The 18,552-nt window shown below is 49.8% G+C and overlaps 1 protein-coding gene across 2 annotated transcripts in view; it reads right to left on the reverse strand.

The window, feature by feature from the left end:
• The window catches only part of LOC112117962 (mitogen-activated protein kinase kinase kinase 3-like), a 112,810-nt gene that overhangs the window by 26,352 nt on the left and 67,906 nt on the right, over positions 1-18,552 (reverse strand). Inside the window, exons 4-7 of one of the 2 annotated variants that reach the window (XM_024216099.3) lie at positions 16,691-16,731; positions 15,005-15,104; positions 7,995-8,108; positions 5,128-5,239 (exon numbers count right to left, since the gene is read on the reverse strand). In XM_024216099.3, coding sequence (XP_024071867.1) covers positions 5,128-5,239; positions 7,995-8,108; positions 15,005-15,104; positions 16,691-16,731 — 367 coding nt within the window. Of the gene's footprint in view, positions 1-5,127; positions 5,240-7,994; positions 8,109-15,004; positions 15,105-16,690; positions 16,735-18,552 lie in introns of both variants that reach the window. The other variant, XM_024216098.3, reaches the window with a different exon arrangement.

Below are 18,552 nucleotides of genomic sequence, written 5' to 3' on the forward strand. Positions count from 1 at the left end.
GAAAAGAAAGTATGGTTTCTATTCGTTTATAAAAAGATGGGTCGTGATTGCGAAGGGGTCATCAAGCGCTGCCTACGCTCACAGCTGCAAGCTCCAGAAGCTGAGGGCCCAGCCCTGGGCCGATGTCGCCACAAAACAAAACAAGGGACATTATGCAAAGATCTGATGTTCATTAGAGTCCCAGCTGTGACTCAGGGGCTTGGGATGCAGCAGCAAAGGAGTCCAGGGTTTAAGGAGAACGAGGATATGCTGAGATTAATAAGACTGGACTTTTCAGCTTGGAAAAGGGGGGGATATGATAGAGGTCTATAAAATCATGACTGGTGTGGAGAAAGTAAATAAGGAAGTGTTATTTACCCTATCATATAACCCAGGAACCAGGGGTCACCAAATGAAATTAATAGGCAGCAGGTTTAAAATAAACATAAGGAAGTACTTAGTCACACAACGCACATTCAACTTGTGGAACTCTTTGGCAGAGGATGTTATGAAGGCCAAGACACTAACAGGGTTAAAAAAATAACTAGATAAGTTCGTGGAGGACAGGCCCATCAATGGCTATTAGCCAGGATGGACAGGGATGGCGTCCCTAGCATCTGTTTGCTAGAAGCTGAGAATGGGCGACAGGGGATGGATCACATGATGATCACCTGTTCTGTTCATTCCCTCTGAAGTACCTGACATTGGCCACTGTCGGAAGACAGGATACTGGGCTAGATGGACCATTGGTCTGACCCAGTATGGCCGTTCTTATGACAGACTGTTCCAGCCTCTAGCTCCTTACACACTACAAGCCAGACTGTGGCTGCTCTTGGGGAAGCCCACAAGTGAGGAGAAGGTCAGAGCGAGCACTTTCCCCTCCTGTCCCCCCTTGTACACCTGCAACTCACTGGTCAGCGTGTCCTACGTATCCCTCTCAGTGCCAATCCACAGAGTTGTCGCAGCCCCACCTAGAGAGCCTTGGCTCTTCAGTTCAAGCTACAGAGCCTTACGCTTCCAGCTCTGAAATCCCCAGTTCAATCCCCAGTGTGTCAGCAAAGATAGCAGCTGTCGGACACCTGCACGGAATCTGCAGTCTGCTTTCTGTATCGTAAGACGATTCACATGCTGGCTAGGATGTTACATACTCTAAAGAGGGGCTGGGAGATGGCCAGGCCCCCACCATCTTGCCGGCTGCCTGACGATCCAAGGCGGAGAGCACGGAGAGGGTAAGCAACACCTGGACAGAACTGCGCGGGGCTGTCCTGCCAGCACCCCAGGAGGCATCCTGCCTGGGTCAGCTTTCGGCACAGAGAATGCCTGCTGCTGGCGCAGTGAAGCCCTGCAGCTCCTCTAAGGTATCTGTAGCTTAAAAATGCTCTTTAGCTGTGGCAAGGGACTATGTAAAGAATCAGAACTGGTTGGAAACTTTTCCGTTCACTTTTTTTTGGACGAACAATTGGATTTTAAATAAATATAAATTAATGGAGATATCCTATCTCCTAGAACTGGAAGGGACCTTGAAAGGTCATAGAGTCCAGCCCCCGGCCTTCACTAGCAGGACCAAATACTGATTTTGCCCCAGATCCCTAAGTAGCCCCCTCAAGGATTGAACTCACAACCCTGGGTTTAAGCAGACCAATGCTCAAACCACTGAGCTATCCCTCCCCCCAAGATTTGGACTAATGTTTTTTTCAAAAGGCATCTGCTCTCCTCAGAGGTGGTCCATTTTTAACATTTGCTATTTCTGAGGGGGCGGATCAAAGTTTTCCACAGAAAATTGCAATGAAAACAACAACAAAATCAGTTTTCACTGAATTTTTTGGGAGCAAGAGAGTATTTTCTGTCTAGCTGTGGTAGAACTAGTCCCTTTTCCTCAGCAGATCTGCTCCCTCTGGGTGGATTCAGACTCCCGTTAATGTAGCAGAGCCAGCACAGCGATGGGAGAGGGCGCTGGAGTTTGTTCCTTCTTGTGTATCAACAGAATCATTTACTAAGCTCCAATCAATCACATCTCCCTGTTATTAGCAGTAGGGTTGCACAGATGGAAGCGAGGCCAGGACTGGACTTGTGGTTCCTTTGTCACTGACAATGACATGCAAGGAGGGATATGCTCAGACTTGACTCTCAAAAGTCAGGCTGACTCTGCAAGGCGGACAGAAAGCACCTTCCCATTTTTTCTCCCACCAAACCAGTAAATTGAGCATTTTTTGGAGACAGAATCATTTAGAACACCCCCCAACTTGCCATGTTCACAGAGTTGCTTTGCAGAACAGAATCTCCCTTGAAAATATACCTGGCTCTGCTATGGAGGTGCGACTTGCAGCTCCACAGTTAAGGCTGAGGTGAGATTTCCCCTTAACCTCACTCACCTCGGTCACACTGAAGCAAACACAAGGCAACGTTTTGCAACTGGAAGGGAAGGACAGTGTAGCCAAGTGAAATGCCAATTATCTAAGCTGGAATCTGGCCAGGGCACCAGGCTCAGTAATATCCCTACGGGTGGAAAATACCACGGAGTTGTTAATGACCCGGGATGATCAGAATGTCAGGGTTACACCTCGTGAAAAAACAGCCCCTCCATCCACGCAGGGACTCCTACCCCCACTGGAGCATACTGACTCAGAAGGAAAAGAGCAACCTGCTGTACTGCTATATTGCTAACACCTCCATGGAAGACCCAGGTACTGCAGCAAGAGGTCTCTCCATACTTGTGTTGACCCAGAAACTGAAAAAGTTCCAAACAGAGTTAGGACGGCCTTCTGGTAAAGGCAGAGGCCTGGTTCTCAGGGGATCTCGGTTCCAATCCCAGTTCTGCAACAGACTATAAGCCAGTGGTTCTCAACCTATTTATCATTGTGGGCCTGTGTTACCTGGGCCACACGTTGAGAACCACAGCGCACCCCCCTCAGACATGCCCCCACAGACCCCTATGCCCAGCGCCTCCCGCCCAGAGACCCCTCCACAAAGTGGGGCCAGCCAGTGTCCCCAACCCCATTGTACCATGCCCTTCCCGGCTGGGCAGCCTGGACCCCGTGGCACTGGGTGGTCAGCTGGGTTGAGAACCACTGCTATAGGCTATACACTGATTCTCTCCATGCCCTTATTCCAGCAGACCTAAGTCTTGTCTTTTTAGTCTAAGCTTTTGAGGGCAAAGACTGGTGTGGTCTCTTACTATAGGTATGCAACAGTACAAAGCACAGTGGGACTCCATCTTGGTTAGGGCCTGTAGATGCTAGTGCGATACAAATAATAATAATAATAAAAGCCCAAGGTGGTATGGCCTTAAATCTGAGTGAGTGCCCCACACAACTAGAATCCTCCCGTTAGTGCAGCTACATGTGGGATCAATTCTGCCATCTGCACGCACACATTAACTCCCAATGCCATCACTGGAATTTATGGGCATGTGTTAACAGTTTAACATGCCCCAAGAAAAGAAGCAGAGATGTTATTCTGTTTAAGTACAAAAAGTTCCTACTGAGGCTTTGTGCAATAACATGTATTAACGCGTGTGTTTCATTCAGATTCATCCAGAGACTCTGCCAAGCTTTGGGCAAACACTCAAGAGCAGCATGAGCTAAAAGAACCCCGGCAAATAAACACGAGAGAGCCAAATACAGATCCTGTATATGCACACACGGTTCCCTTGACTTCCACAGGCGTTGTGCATGGCTGTCCCGGGGTGGAATTTGACCTAATATAGGAGAACATCTCAAATAAATCACTGTGCAATATTTCAACAAGCTGCAGCCTATATTGTCTGACAGCACATACCATGTGAGTGAGAAATGGTAAATCCACAGGAAGAGATATCCCTTTGTTGCAATGGCAAAATCCTTTAGCACATAATATTGCAAATTCTCTGGAGCAGGGGGGTGGGGTCCTAATCCAGACTGGGATTCTGGCACTACTTCTCTATATATTTAATAATCATTTGGATTAAACCAATAGGGCTCTCTAGAAATTACATTATAAAGTAACCCATAGAATGTAGTGGAGAATGCTCTTCTCTGCACAGAATTTTTAAGACAGCCTATAGAATGTAATAGAGAATTATATTCCTGGTATAAAATTCTCTGTGCTGGTTTACTAGATCTATACAAAGTATACCATCCTTTATTAAATCCTACGGGATTTTCCATAAAGGTCTTATTAACAATCAAGAGGAGTCTAACAACAACACTTTTCACCAATGATCTCAAAGTACTTAAAAAGAGGAGTCATTTCAGAGACAGAAACTGAGGCAGAAAGAGATGAAGAGACTTGCCCAAGGCTACACAAGTCTGTGGCAGAGCCAGGAACAGAAACCAGGCCCAGTAGGCGCTGCACATGTGGACTGAGGGCCAGAAGGCTCATGGCCAAGTGTTCAGAGGGAGTAGGACCTCAGCACTGGCTGAAGACTAGCAATTGGAGTGTAAAGGATGTTCTGTTTCATTTGAATAGCACTTCACACACATTCATTCTCACAACATTCCAAGGGGGTAAGTACCGTACCAGGAATCCCCTTTTACCATGTGGAGCAAGAGAGGTTCTCCTCTCACACTGGTGAAAATCTAGAGCAATGCACTGAAGCCAGAAGAAGTGAGAAAAGAATTACTGGTTTCATCCCAGGGGAAGAGCTGGGATTAGAACGCAGGAGCGGCCGAATCCCAGCCCACTCAGCCCCGTTATTTCCTTCTTGTTGACAGAAGAGAGTGAAGCAGAAGGCAAAAGTAAAGAAAATGGGAGAGAGAACAGTTAATGCAAAGGTGAGAGAGGGCCTGGCTTCCTCAGGTTCTGTCCCAGGCCTTGATCAAATTCAGCAGCACTGAATTCATTTGAATCCCCTACAACTAGATATGTTTTCTCTTCAAGTCTGAAACCAGGAACCTCTGCACTCCCCCGGGCTCTTAAGCAAGATAACGGACAGCGCTTCTCTTGGATCCAGGCAAGGCAGCAACGAGCACATGAGCTCAGCTGGCACAATCTTTCCTCTAGGCCGAGACCCAGACACTAGCCGCACTGAGCCTTCAGTGCACTGGCCAGATGTAAAAATGTCAGGACACAAGAACGAACCACAGGGATGGGGGGGGGGGGGGGTACAGCCAGCCTGTGAAGAACCAGCGCTGGTGCGCAGTGAACCTGAGCGCATCGCATTTCACTCACCTGTTGAATACTTCCGCGTCCTCTCAGCGTCTTTATACAGGGACCCCATGATGTCGCCCGTGGACTTGGATATTCTCATCTCATGCTGCTTACTGTTGTTGGGCTGGAGGAACTGCGAATCAAAGGAAGCGGTTACACTCTGCCCCAGGGCAGGGGTTTGTACCTTTCCAGACATTCCCATGAAAATGACATTTGGTGACTATCACCATGTTTTCTGGTTACCAAATGAACTGAATCAGAGCGACAAATAAATAAATAAACAATAATACATATTAATCGAATATCATAAAAGACAGATCAGATCTCAGTTAATAAGGATAAATAAAAATATGAAACAGGACTTATAGTTTGTTTCTGGTAGCACCTACAACTGTTATTTCCAGACAGAAAAGGGAGGGTCCCTGCCCCAAAGGGCTCACAATCTCAGGCCAGTAGCGCCGGGACCAGGGGGGTTATAGCCCTCCCACTTTTAGCTGGGGTAGACCATCCCCTCCTCTTCCCTTCAAAGCCCCATCCCCCGGCCAAGCCAGCGTGCAGTCTGGCCGGGGATCCTAGGCAATTGTGGGAGCCGTGCGGACCCTCCACCTGCCCACCATGCGGGATAGCTGAGAGCGGTCCCCAGCCCATGTCCCCGCCCAGCCCAGGGCAGGCGGAGCCAGGGTCCGCGACTCTGCACTGGCTCACAACAGCTGCCCACACCACTCTTCCCAACCTGGCCTTGGAGCCACAGCTTGGCCATGGTAAGAGCCCCGTGGGCCCTCCACCTGCACTGGACAGGGGGGCCGGGGGCTGCTTTCGACGGGCCCCCTGCACCGCGGGCAGGTGGCGTGTCCACCGCGGCTCCCCACTTCTGCCCACACTGCAGCTCCAAGGCCTCGCCCCCTGGCCAGAGCCGGGTTGGGGAGAGCCACACAGGCAGCTGTGGTGAGCCTGGGTCCCTCTACGTGCCTTGGGCAGGGGGGCCCCTGGGGACGGGGACACGGGCAGGGGGCTGCTTTTGGCCCACCCTCACCTCAGACAGTGTGGCGGGGGGGCTCCCCAGCCCTGCTCTGGCTTGGCCAGGGGTGGGGCCTCCAGGGGAAGAGGAGGGGCGAGCCGTTGGGGAGGAGTCGGGGGGGGAAGGGGCCCCCAGCCTCCCCACTTTTGGGAAGGCTCCGGGCCCCGATCCTTCAGTCAGATCCAGACGCCTGCAAACACCAAGGATTTTAATGAAACTCTGTGCAGCATAAGGGCCCACCCGTACGGATCCAATTGCAGGACTGGGACTTGAAAGGAAAACAGAGACAGACAGACAAAGGGGTAAGGGAAAGGGGAACAGCATACCCAGTGAGTAAGGTGGTAACCACCACATCTGGGCAATATGGTGCTTTAACAACACCGTGCTGGTGAGGTTTTTTGGTAAAATACGTAGATGGCCCTCAGGAATCCTTGCCCCTCACATGCAGTTAGATCAGAGCGTGTACAATTATATATTACAAGGGGGAGCTTATTATGTTCTCTTCTCACAAGGTGCTGGAGTAGAAGCCATTGGCCAGCTCTGTTCCACACTGGAGTGCACCTGTATCCCACTCTGACTTAGCTGCCCTGTCCTAGCAGCAGCGACTTCTGCGGCTGCAATGCTCCTGCAGTCAGGCGCGTCCATGGGCTGGCCAGCAGGAAGTGCCCAGGATAGCTCAGTGGTTTGAGCATTGGCCTGCTAAACCCAGGGTTGTGAGCTCAATCCTTGAGGGGGCCATTTGGGGATTTAGTTGGGGATTGGTCCTGCTTTGAGTAGGGGGTTGGACTAGATGACCTCCTGAGGGCCCCTTCCATCCCTGAGATTCTATGAATGATATGAGGAAGGAAGGTCTAATGGCTAGGGTGCTAGCCTAGGACTTCAGAGACCCAGTCCAACTCCCTGCTGAATTCCCTTTTTTGGGGGTTCTATCCAGCAAGGTTCTGAGTACTTGCAAAAGGTGCAGAGCGCTCTCAGGTCCCCTTAAAGTCAATGGGAGCTGAGAGCAATCAGCACCTGCCACAGGACCAGGCCCTTTATGAAATGGACAGTGTCCTATGACCGTAAAGCTGTCCCTTGACGCCATGCACAGAGAACATGCTTAGGGCAGCACGGCACATGCTTTGGCTGGATGCACCTGCACACACCTATAGAGCCAGACGTGCTCCTCAGCAGTTCGCCCAGCGTGGGCAGGTTCAGTGTAGTAGGCAGATGTGTAGAGCCACCCTGCCCCAGGGAAGGTTGGTGCACGTCTGAGCAGCCTGGTGTGCAGGGGGACTGTGCAGTTTACTCCTCGCCATGCCCCCTTTGGGGTGTCATCCTGGATCACACAGAGGGAACAGTCCCAATTCTGTCCCAAGTGCAGAGGCTGCAATTGCCCTGGCTGCTGTGCAGAGCGTGTAAGGTGGGGAGAGAATTTATTTTGCTCTCTCTGAAAACCCATGCAAGGGCCATGACAATCTGGCCCTGTATGACCATAGAGCGACTGGCAGGATAAATGGCCTGCCACAGTCACACCCCTCTGGGCCACACAGGAGTCCCCTGGAAGATGCATGGCGTGGATGTCCTGTCACAGGATATACACTTGCCATCTGTCTCAGGAATTTATTAGGCACCTATTGCCATAGCGTCCAATCCTGCCTCACAGAAAGCACTAAATTAAATTAAACAGCTGTGCTGGCAACAGCATTTACACCGGCCTGCCGACAGGGCAGATTTCAGATCAGAGACGTACGAGCGGAAGATGGTCTAGTGCTAACTCAGACAGCTACGAGCAGACACCCCTAGGACAGCATCTCTCCTTTCCATTCCCCCCCATACAACAACAGCGCGTCTCACTCTGCACACAAAAGAACAAAGCTAAAGGGCTCACGTTAGCTTTCCTTGGAACCTTCACAAACACCCTCAGACTCTTCAGAGAAGGGCTAAGGTCCAAGTGCTCCACCGCTCGGTCCAAGTCTTCCTGGGATTTCAGTGGGATCAGGAGCTGGAAGGGATTGAACAAACACCCGTAGCACGGCAGGGTCACAAACTGGGTAAACAGAGGAAGCAAAAACTTCGCACCGCGCACAGAAGGCTTGGGAGGGAATGGAGAGTCTGGATGGAAATCAAAACCCAAGCACCCCTGAGCATTCAGGGGCTTTAACCTTTTCTTTCAAGATATGATCCATGGAGGAACAGGATAAAATTACAATAAAAACGCTTGCAAAGAACAAAGAACGCGTGAAAGCCGCATCAATGATCCAGCCAGTGGGAAGGCCAGAGAGCTAAGAACAAAGCTTACCAGTCGTCAGTGGCTCCAAACTACTGGCATTACAGAGACCCCTGGCTGTTGGGGGTGATCTTCCTGGATCCCCTTCTCTATGAGTCATTGGACCCCCATATGCTTCTGATACTCATCTTCAAGTCAACTGTGCACACGCTAACCAGCTACAGAGCTTGGGCTGCTCATGGGGACAAAGCTATGGGTGGATGCTGCTCAGTCTTGGTGATCTAAGGCCTTGTCTACACTGGGTAATTCTTCACCAGTGATGCCAAAGTAGCTGCATCAGTACAAAACCCCACGTGTATACAGGTACAGCCAGTATAAGCTGCAATCTGCACCAACACAGCTTACTCTGGTCTCAAGCGGGTATAAACTGGACAGATACAAATTCAGATTATATCATCCTAGCCTGTGCACACTAAGGGTTTGCACTGGTGCAGCTACCCTTGCGGCTGGGCACCAATGGGAACAATCAGGGCAAATCCCACGGGTAGACAAGGCCTAGCTCCTACATTTGAAATACACCTCTACTCCAATATAACACGACCCGATAGAACATGAATTCGGATATAACGCGGTAAAGCAGCACTTCGGGGGGACGGGGCTGCGTACTCTGGTGGATCAAAGCAAGTTCGATATAACGCGGTTTCACCTATAATGCGGTAAGATTTTTTGGCTCCCAAGGACAGCGTTATATCGGGGTAGAGGTGTATGAAAATACCTCTCCTCACCAGAGCCACGGGTTCAGCTCCCAGTAGGCTCCATTTAGTGTAAGCAAATCCACCAAGTTTGCTGTGGGCAAGACAAAGCCCTGTCTGTGTGACACAGCTACAGGGCCCATGTTTGTTTGTTTGGGTAGGAGCCTGGATTTACCCTGGTGTCTTTAACCAAAATGTCTGCTCTCTCACATTGCTATGTGGAGTGTCATGGTTTGCACGTCGGCTGCTACCCTCCAACCCCAAAAGTAGCTGCATTTCAGAGGGGCCTGGTTACTGCCCCTTTCTGTTACCCTGGACCAAGGCTAAACATCTACTTCCCCCAGCCTGGGCGTGCTCCACCTAAGAGCAGTGAGCACAATGGCTACCTTCATCTCCTGTAGGCTGCCTGGGGCACTGGCCCTGAATTCCTCAAACAGACCACCCCTTGAGTCTACGCAAGATGCAAGGTGAACAGCAGCTCAGCCTTCCCGAGATGCAGCGCACCTATGGCTCCCAGTAACTTCCTGTTGACTTTAGTGGGAGCTGCAGGTGCCCAGCACCTCTAGAACAGACGGGCCAATTGTTCATGTGATCATAGATCATCACCTAGGCAGCCACAGCAATGAACACCACCAGGTCAGATCAAAACCCACCCAGCAAAACGTTAGGAAAAACCACTTATGGCTCCCCACTGGAGACTGCACTGTTGCCTTGGGGGTCTGGCCCACAGGTAAATACATCACTGATTGTACGCATGCAGTCTGGGATAAAAGGCGGTAGAGCACACACAGGTGAATGGGAAGCTGTAGGCACTGGCCAATACAGCGGAGATCTCAGTCTGGGAAATTGCTAGGGTTGCGGCAAGAGGCCAAGAACCACAGCTTTGCTACGTACATATCTATCTTAGGTGCTTACATGGCCCTCGTTACCATAGTACAGATGGGGAACTGAATCACAGAGAGGTTAAGAGCCAGATTTTTAGAGGTATTTAGGCATCTAATTCCCATTAAAAATCTAGGCCTAAATGACTTGCCCAAGGTCACACAGGAAGTTTGTGATAGAGCAAGGAACCGAACCCAGATATTCCACATTCCAGGCTTGTGCTCTAACCCCTGGACCATCATTCCTTACCGATTCTAGCTGGGATGGATAGATCCCGCCAATACAGTGCTTAACCTCACAGAAGTCAATGGGAATTCTGCATGTGTGTCAAGTGGAAAAGCTACCCATAGTCTCTTGTAATCCCAAATCACTGATTATAATAAAGCCAAATCCTGCTCTCAGTTGTGGGTGCATGCAGGTTTAGTGACTTCAGTGCAGCTGTGTAGCTAGGAGCAGAATCTAAGTCACGTTTAACTTCTGCTTTATAATGCTTGAGGCTGCCTCATTGCAAAATGCACAGGGTAACGTTCCATCCTTACACTCCCCCTGGTTTCCTCCAAGAGTGGAATTTGGCCCTGAACCCATCGGGTAATTCCATAACCCCCCTTCACCCAGCTCCTCACATATTTTCCTAACTGCATTCCCTCGGCCACTGCTTTGAACAAAATGTTCTGCAGGTCACTGTGTCTCCTTCCACTACCACATCATTAATCCATTCACAGGCCAGCCTGGGGACGCCAAAAGCATCACGCTGAAATTGCCCTCCTCTGGAACAGAGTGAATGCAGTATTTAGCTTGGCTTTACCGATCACCCATGTCTGGCAAGTGGATTTTGCTCCATTTGGCATCCAGGCTGCTGTATACATGGATTCTGGGAACAGGGTTCTACGAGACACTAAATATAGCCCCACACGCGCACGCACACAGCCCAGGCACTAACTGGCAGGTTGCACACTCCGTAACCGGGCTGCAGCTTTGCTTCTTCTGTCTATAAACTAAGTAACTCCGATGACAGGTAGGAAAGTGAGGGAAACATCACTGAGTGATGTTTATGAGCTTGCAAGTCCTCCCTTCTGCACTCGTGGATGGCATGCCTTATTTTCTACTGTGGGGGCTACTGGCCAATCCACTGCGCCTTACACAGATCTAAAAAAAATAAATGAAAAGGGGTGAGACTATTCACTTATTACTTATACTACAGTAGCACCTTGGGACCTTGTTGTGCAAAGTGCAGTATACACACACACACGGGGACAGACCGTCCTTGCCCCAATTTAAATAGAGGAGACATACAAAAGGGGATCACAGTGGAAACAGTGGCACAGTGAGGTGAAGCAATTTGCCCAAGGTCACACAACAGGACGATGGCAGAGCCAGGAACAGAACCCAGGTGAAATGCGGCCACCTCTGGTGAGGAATGAAGCAACTGTTTAACAATGCTCAGGGATGTCACAGCTCAGATGAGGATAGACTACTGCATCCAGCTGAAACCACGGAGGGGCGGAGGGGGGGGGGAATTCAGACAGAACATTCTCATCCGAGTCAGAGTTCAACCAGGATAACATCCCTATCCTGGTATAAAAGGCCAGTCAATGGCCACAGACGTGGCTTCTGCATCTCATCTGACCGATGGCATTTCCAGTAACACAAACACTCCTTAGCACTACGTTGGGATCAGCCCCACATGGGGTTAGACCCACACACACCACTCTGCATGCATTGGGCCAACCCCTCTGATGAATCTGTGGCACTCCCAGAGCAATCCCATTGATTTCATTGCACCTGTGTCCATAGGCCTTTCAAAGGGACACATAGCTCCAAAGCAGACTGCTTGTCCCATTTACCTATTATGTCTTGTAATTGTGATTGAACAGAGCTTAGCACGATAAAGGCCAACCTGGTTTTGGCCTTTAGATGCTACCACAATACAAACATTAAATACTAACATATAATAAAGGCAAGGTTCTGTCTGTGTATGAAGAAAAGGCCAAAGGCTGCTCAAAATGGAGTGGAGTTACTCTAGATTTACACTGGTGTAATTGATAACATTTGGACCAGAATACACTATTAGCCCAAACATGGTGTGCCATGGACAGCCTTTCTGTAAGTTCTGTTTCATTGGTTTATACTATTTCCATGATAATGCTCTCGGATGCATAATGCCCTGTATATCAATGGGGGCAGATTCTCACACCCAGAGACTATTTACAGAAAGAAAGAAAATCTAAGCCCATTCTTACGCTTATAATTATTTATTAGTTCTAAGCTAGTAGCTGCTAGGCGCTATGCAAATGCACAGGCAGGCATTCCCTAGCAGAGGGTACAGTATATTACATAAACTTCTATTTGTTCTTGTTGGAAGAGTCTTTCAGTGGAAAGGAACCTGGAATGAAGTGACTCACTCCTGGAGAATTCCATGCAGGCTTTTTCCAGCAGGGACTATCAGAGAATGCCCAAGATTAGAAAATGTGTAACATTTCTGGCTACATTCAAAGCCGCAGCCTAGAGGGCCAATTCTGTCGTAGCGTTAGACATTTATCGTGAGCAACAGCAGCAGCATCGCTTGCAGAATTTGCACATGTAAAACCCAGGTGGCATGGCAAGTTCAAATGGGTTCTGCACACGTCTGTTCTGTTATCTGACCACAAAAATCGCATACGCAAGTCATTTATGCATGTAAAACTGTGCCTATGCAAATAGAATCCTGGCAGAAATCCCATCAAAGACATGGCCCTACACAATGGGGGGTTTCTATTTGTTGGTCCAATCTCAGGCTGCAAAAAAAGGAGGAAATGTGTTTTTCATTTGTGACTTTAATTAAGGCCCCTAATGATTGTTTTATACATGAGCAAGCAGGCTGCGGGTTTCTTTTGCTTTCCATTTCGAGCCAATGGGATGTGAATCAGACTGTCTAGTGGAGCTGGTTGTTTTTTATATTCTTGCAGCAAGTTTCCATGAAAACAAAACTTTTAGGTCAACTTTTTCTTCACAAGTTTTTGGGGTTTCGTCAAAAAAACTGGAAACGCCCAAAGTTTTCAGGGTTCCGTTTTTCCAACAGAATCCTGAAAACTTTCATTGAAATTGGTCATTTACCACAGATTTTTTTTTTTTTTTTTTTTAAACTAAAAGGCAATTTTCCATCAAAATAAAGGTTTGAACAAAAATTCTGACCAACTCCACTATGCCAGCAGGGCAGATTGCCTTAAGCACAAACCACCAGGGTCTGGGACTGTATGATCAACCCCACGGTCTGATCCTGCCTTCAACAGTGGGACCAGATGGGAAGGCAACTCATAGCCTGCCCCTTCCGAGCTCTTGGTAGGGACCCTGCAAATCATGGTATGCAATGGTATGTAAATAATGCCCTGATATGCAGGACTGCAGATGACAAGATGATCATGGTTAAGGCTACGATTTAGTCACGGGTATTTTTTGTAGAAGTCATGGACAGGTCATGGGCAACAAACAAAATATCCCAGCCTGTGACCTGTCTGTGACTTATACTAAAAATACCCCTGACTAAATCTTGGGGGGTGGGGGGAGGGACTGCTGGGGGTGACCTGGGGGCCACTGCTGGGAGGGGACTTGGGGGGCGCACCCGAGGGCCGCTGCTGGGGGGCGGGGGTGGGCTGGGTCCAGCGGCTCCGGTCTTCTCCGGGACCGCTGCTCAGGCCACTTCTCGGGTGGTCCCTGGAGCCAGCTGCCTGGGGCCACCTGAGCAGCAGCCGTGCGGCTGGCCCCGGAGCTGCTCCAGCTGCGGGGCCGCCCAAGCTGGTTGCAGAGCTGCTCCAGAAGAGGCTGGGGTGACTGTCCCCAGGGCCAGCTGCTTGGGCAGCCCTGGGGTCAGCCACACCGGCCGCCGCAGAAGTCACAGCGGTCATGGAAAGTCACCTAATCTGTGACAAACACAGAGCCCTCATCCTGGCACATTCAGTGCTTAATTTGTGCCAATGCTAGCCAGGGCTGAGCCCCAGCACTTCTAGGCTTGGCAGTTGGTAGCCCTGGCACCTCTGGGGCTTGCCACATCTGTTATGAAAGTAAAAAAAAATTGCTTGAGCCCTGGCACCAGTTTTGTTACAAATTAAGCACTGGATCCATTCCCTCAGTCCTTAAAAATCCATGAATCCACATACTGGTGGCTAAGGATGATTGGGCTGATGCTTGCATTGGGCTGGAGCGTCTGCCACAGAAACACACGGGGGGGGGGGGTGCTCAGTTCTAATGATAAGCTAACATGGCTTGGAGCTGGGATGCTACATTAAAATGAATTCAGTGCTGGCACTGGGGGGCATTAGGGCACACTTACCCACTGAACTAGCACAGCACAAGGGGTGAAAGTACAAGCTTCCCTACCACTCCAGCTGTCACGGCGTGGGTTCAAGTCAGCCCAGATCAGCAATGACCTCAAATCAATCCCATCTGATGCCCCTTCAATGGAGCCTATGAAACTAGTTTGGGGCTTCAGCCCAGTTCCTAGTGCGAAGCCCACATTGCAGCCTCGAAAAAAGTGGGTATTAGCTGGCAGCCTCGGCTAATACATTACATACAAATAACGTTTGTTGGCAGCCTCAGCATCAGCCCCTGGGATTCAGTGAACCAACCACTCCTACAGCTGCCCCTATCAAACCAGGCGCTTTGGTGGAGAAGGCTGTACGGCTGCTGATTGTGCTGTCCCCGTCCTATAGATAAGCAGAGGACTTAGTTCTCCAAAGCTGTCAGTCAGTTAAGTTCTGGGTTTTGTGGGCCCTCTGAGGGGGCGGACCCTTTGTTCTGGGTCTCCACCCACCACCCCATACCTGTACTAAAGTCGCTTTGAGAGAGCCCAGTTAGCTACTGCTCCCTGTTTCGGTATCTAGACAGTTCAGGCAGGGTCTTAACACAGAGCTATGGCATGCTAAGTAGGACAGAAAACATCGGGAAGGATTGTCCTCTTCCCCATCAGTATGTTCTGTCCCCAAATTAGAGGATTAGGAATAAACCACTGTTTAAATCTGAAACTGGGATCCTGCCAGGCTGTAAACACAAACAGCTTAGTACCTCATTGTTTGCATAGTGCAAATCCATCATCTGTCCAAACGCATCCATGACTTTCTGTAGCACTTCTTTGAATTTGACTGGTCTTGGAAACTGGAGAATCCTGTACATACATACAGAAAATGAACAGCACAAGTGTCATGTGGGTACATGGGTGCCATGGTATTGGATTAGATGGCCAACTTTTTGGAGCAAGGACCTGTATTCTTATCCCTTAAGTGCCATGTTAATAAGTAACAGTGATCAATAACATGGGGTCGTTCATGGCAGTGAGCCCACAAGTAGCTTCCCTTCCCCCACACAGAACAGCTACAGGTGGCTGGGGAGCCCAGACCCTGCTCTTTGCTAATATGGTGCTAGCTGCCTGTGGTGCCCAGGAGGAATTCTGGCGGACCCCACCCAGATCCTTCTGAAGCTTCCAGCTGCAGCCTAACCCCTCTGCCCTCTCTATGGTGTACAGGTGCTACAACCGGCAGAATCTAACCCAGCAGCACATCCCCTAGATTTAGCAGAGGTGCCACCCACGGGGCATTGGCCAGTTTTCTTTGTGATCTGCCATCTCCGTGGCTATGAAGAGCGGTACTGAACGGCAGAAGATGGTTTGATTTTACACGGTGAGTCATACGCCAGCCCACCTTCAGACGCAAGCGCCCATTGACTTCAGACAGGTTGCATATCTGAGGGCAGGATTTGACCCCCTGTACTATGTGTGTATTATCTAAGCATCTTGGTTCGCTGTTAAGACTACGATTTAGTCACGGGTATTTTTAGTAAAAATGTCATGGACGGGTCACAGGCAATAAACAAAAATTCACGTCTGTGACCATGACTTATACTAAAAACACCCCTGACTAAATCGGGGGAGGGGGTGTGCTGTTGAGGGAGTACCTGGGGGGAATGCTTTTTGGGGGGGTCGCCCCAGGGGACCGCTGCTCCGGCGAGCAGCGGCTGCTCTGGCCGCCACGGGGACTGCTGCTCGGGCAGTCCACGGAGCCAGCCACACCGCCTGAGCAGTGGCCGGTGTAGCTGGCTGTGGGGCCGCCTGAGCGGCTGGCTGCTCCAGCAATGGCCGGTGTGGCTGTCCCCGGGGCTATCTGCTTGGGCGGCCCTGAGGTCAGCCACACCAGCCACTGCAGAAGTCACTGAAGTTGCAGAAAGTCACGGATTCCATGACTTCCACGACCTCCGTGACAGACACAGAGCCCTATTCACAGTGCACTAGTTATTATGCATCTTAGCCTGAGAGATCCTGACTCTCCAAAGTGTCCTGCTCTGCCACTGGACCCTCCAACAAGCTGAGAGCCTTCCACATAAATGTCAAGCAGGGAGGGCAGGCAGCCTTCAAATCACAGCTCTGTTATTATGGGACCCATGCCCAGAATCTGGTTATCTCAAGTAAGTGCCACAGGCTACTAATCGAAGAATACACTCATGTGGGAGGCCTGAAGTCCAGCTAAATTCACCAGGGTTTGAGAATAAAGCTACTGGTGAGTGGCATTTAATGAATCACAGTTGGGAACTAATCTGCCTGTTCACTAGTCCCAGGAAATACTTATGGCTGAATTCACAGGCCTCTCCCATGCCAAGCTCTCATTGCTTTCAATGGGAGTTACAATTGCAGGTGAGGGCGAGCAAGGGCCCTTTGCCCCCCTGCACCAAGGGAAATGCGGAAACGGATCAGGAACGCACCTTTTCTCTCCATCATATTCAAACTTGATCCTGGCATTCCGCTGCTGAAAGAGAGGAAATCAGTTAGCTCCCAAGATCCCGTGAGTCTAATTGAAATGGATCTGATCCAAAACTCACTGCAGTCATTGGAAAGGCTCTCACTAACTTCAGTGGTCTTTAGATCAGGTCCATTTAGGGCCATAATGCCTTCTGACTGTAAACTCAAAAGAAGCCAAGTGTATGAATGGGAGCTCTGTGCTCACCTACCTGAGAACTGTACTTGGCCCATAAGGTGATAAAAATAAACTTCTGCATAAATAAATGGCACCTCCACTGACCGTTAACTACTCACCCTTTAAAGCTACATCACTGAAAAACTTAGTTTAACAACAGCTTACATTTATGTAGGGTGAAATTTGCAAAAGCGCTTACATGACTTTGGCGATGAAATCCCGTTTTCAAAAGTGACTTAAGCACTTAAGTCTGATTGAAAGTAAATGGGACTTCAGCTCCTAAGTCATTCATGTGCTTTGGAAAGTTTTACCCATAATGTCTCTCTCAGCAGAAGTTCTCAGAGCCTTTCATCAACTGAAATGAAGCCACCTGCAGGGTAACGCTTAGCAGCTGTTCACAGTGCACAGCAACATGGGTAAGGAAATAAACCGTACTGGATCCAATACTATTTTGGAACTGAGCTTGTAACATCCACCCAACTCTAGCGGATGGTGATAGCGTTTATTAATTAGGGTATAACTTACAGAACCCAATCAAAACCGCAATCCCATTGCACTAGGCACTGTACATACACACACAGAAGTGACCTTGTCTTCCACCTAGGGCACAGCTGAGATCAAGGACCCATTACACTAGGAGTCACAGACAGTCCCCACCCTAAAAAGCTCACAAGCAAGGCAGACAAAGGGTGGAGGAAAGGGAGTATTCTCCTCACTCCACTGCTGGGGAAGCAAGGCAAACCGTCCCAATCACATAGTTCTTGAAAGTGGGTCTGCAGATTTCCTAGTCAACAGTTGCTGCCCTGCTCCTACCCTGTAGCTCATTACTAGCCAACTGAGCAGGAGAAACCATGAAACCCGAAGTTACATCAGGCCATGCTTCTCTGGCCCTGGTGGGAGGAGCATGTGAACTCCGATTGGCCAGGGCTTCCTATTTAAACCCAAAGAGGGGCACAGGAAGTTGTCTGCACAACTGGGCTCTACCTGGCTGCTATGTTGGGCCCCACCTTCTTGCTTGACTCCTGGGCTATGTCTACACTGGCAATTAAACGACCAAACTTTCGTCTTTCAGAGGTGTTTTACACCCACCCCCCAAAAGACAAAAGTTTTGCTAAGACACGTGCCAGTGTGAACAGCACGTTGTCAGCAGGAGAAGCTAACCCCACTCATTGGTGGAAGTTTTTTTGTTGGCAGGAGAGCCGACAAACAGCGGCTACACTACACGACTTTTAGCAGCATGGCTGTGGCAACACAGCCCTGTCACTAAAAGCTGTGTCATGTAGACAAAGCCCTGGATACTGCTTTCACAACCTGCTCCTGGTTACTGCCCTGATCCTGATCCTTGCCTCTGGTTTCTGAATCTGGTTCCAACCCGTGGCACGAGACTCTGACTTTGGCTCTAACCCCGATTCTAGACCTGACTCTCTGACTCCAGCTCTGACCCGTGGCCCAACTTCCAACTCTGACTCCTGCTCCAATCACTAGACCCAGTCACCTCCGTCTCGGCCCCAGCGCACAGAGAGAGTAAGTGACTTGCCCAAGACTGCACAGGGAGTCTATTGCAGAGCAAGCAACTCGCCCCAGATCAGGGGCACCAGAACGGGGGAAGGGGGCATGGCCCCATCACTTTTTACCAGCCATAAGGGCGAG

Source organism: Terrapene carolina, unplaced genomic scaffold, assembly GCF_002925995.2.
Source record: "Terrapene carolina triunguis isolate 2854851 unplaced genomic scaffold, T_m_triunguis-2.0 Scaffold111, whole genome shotgun sequence".
NCBI lineage: Eukaryota > Metazoa > Chordata > Testudines > Emydidae > Terrapene > Terrapene triunguis.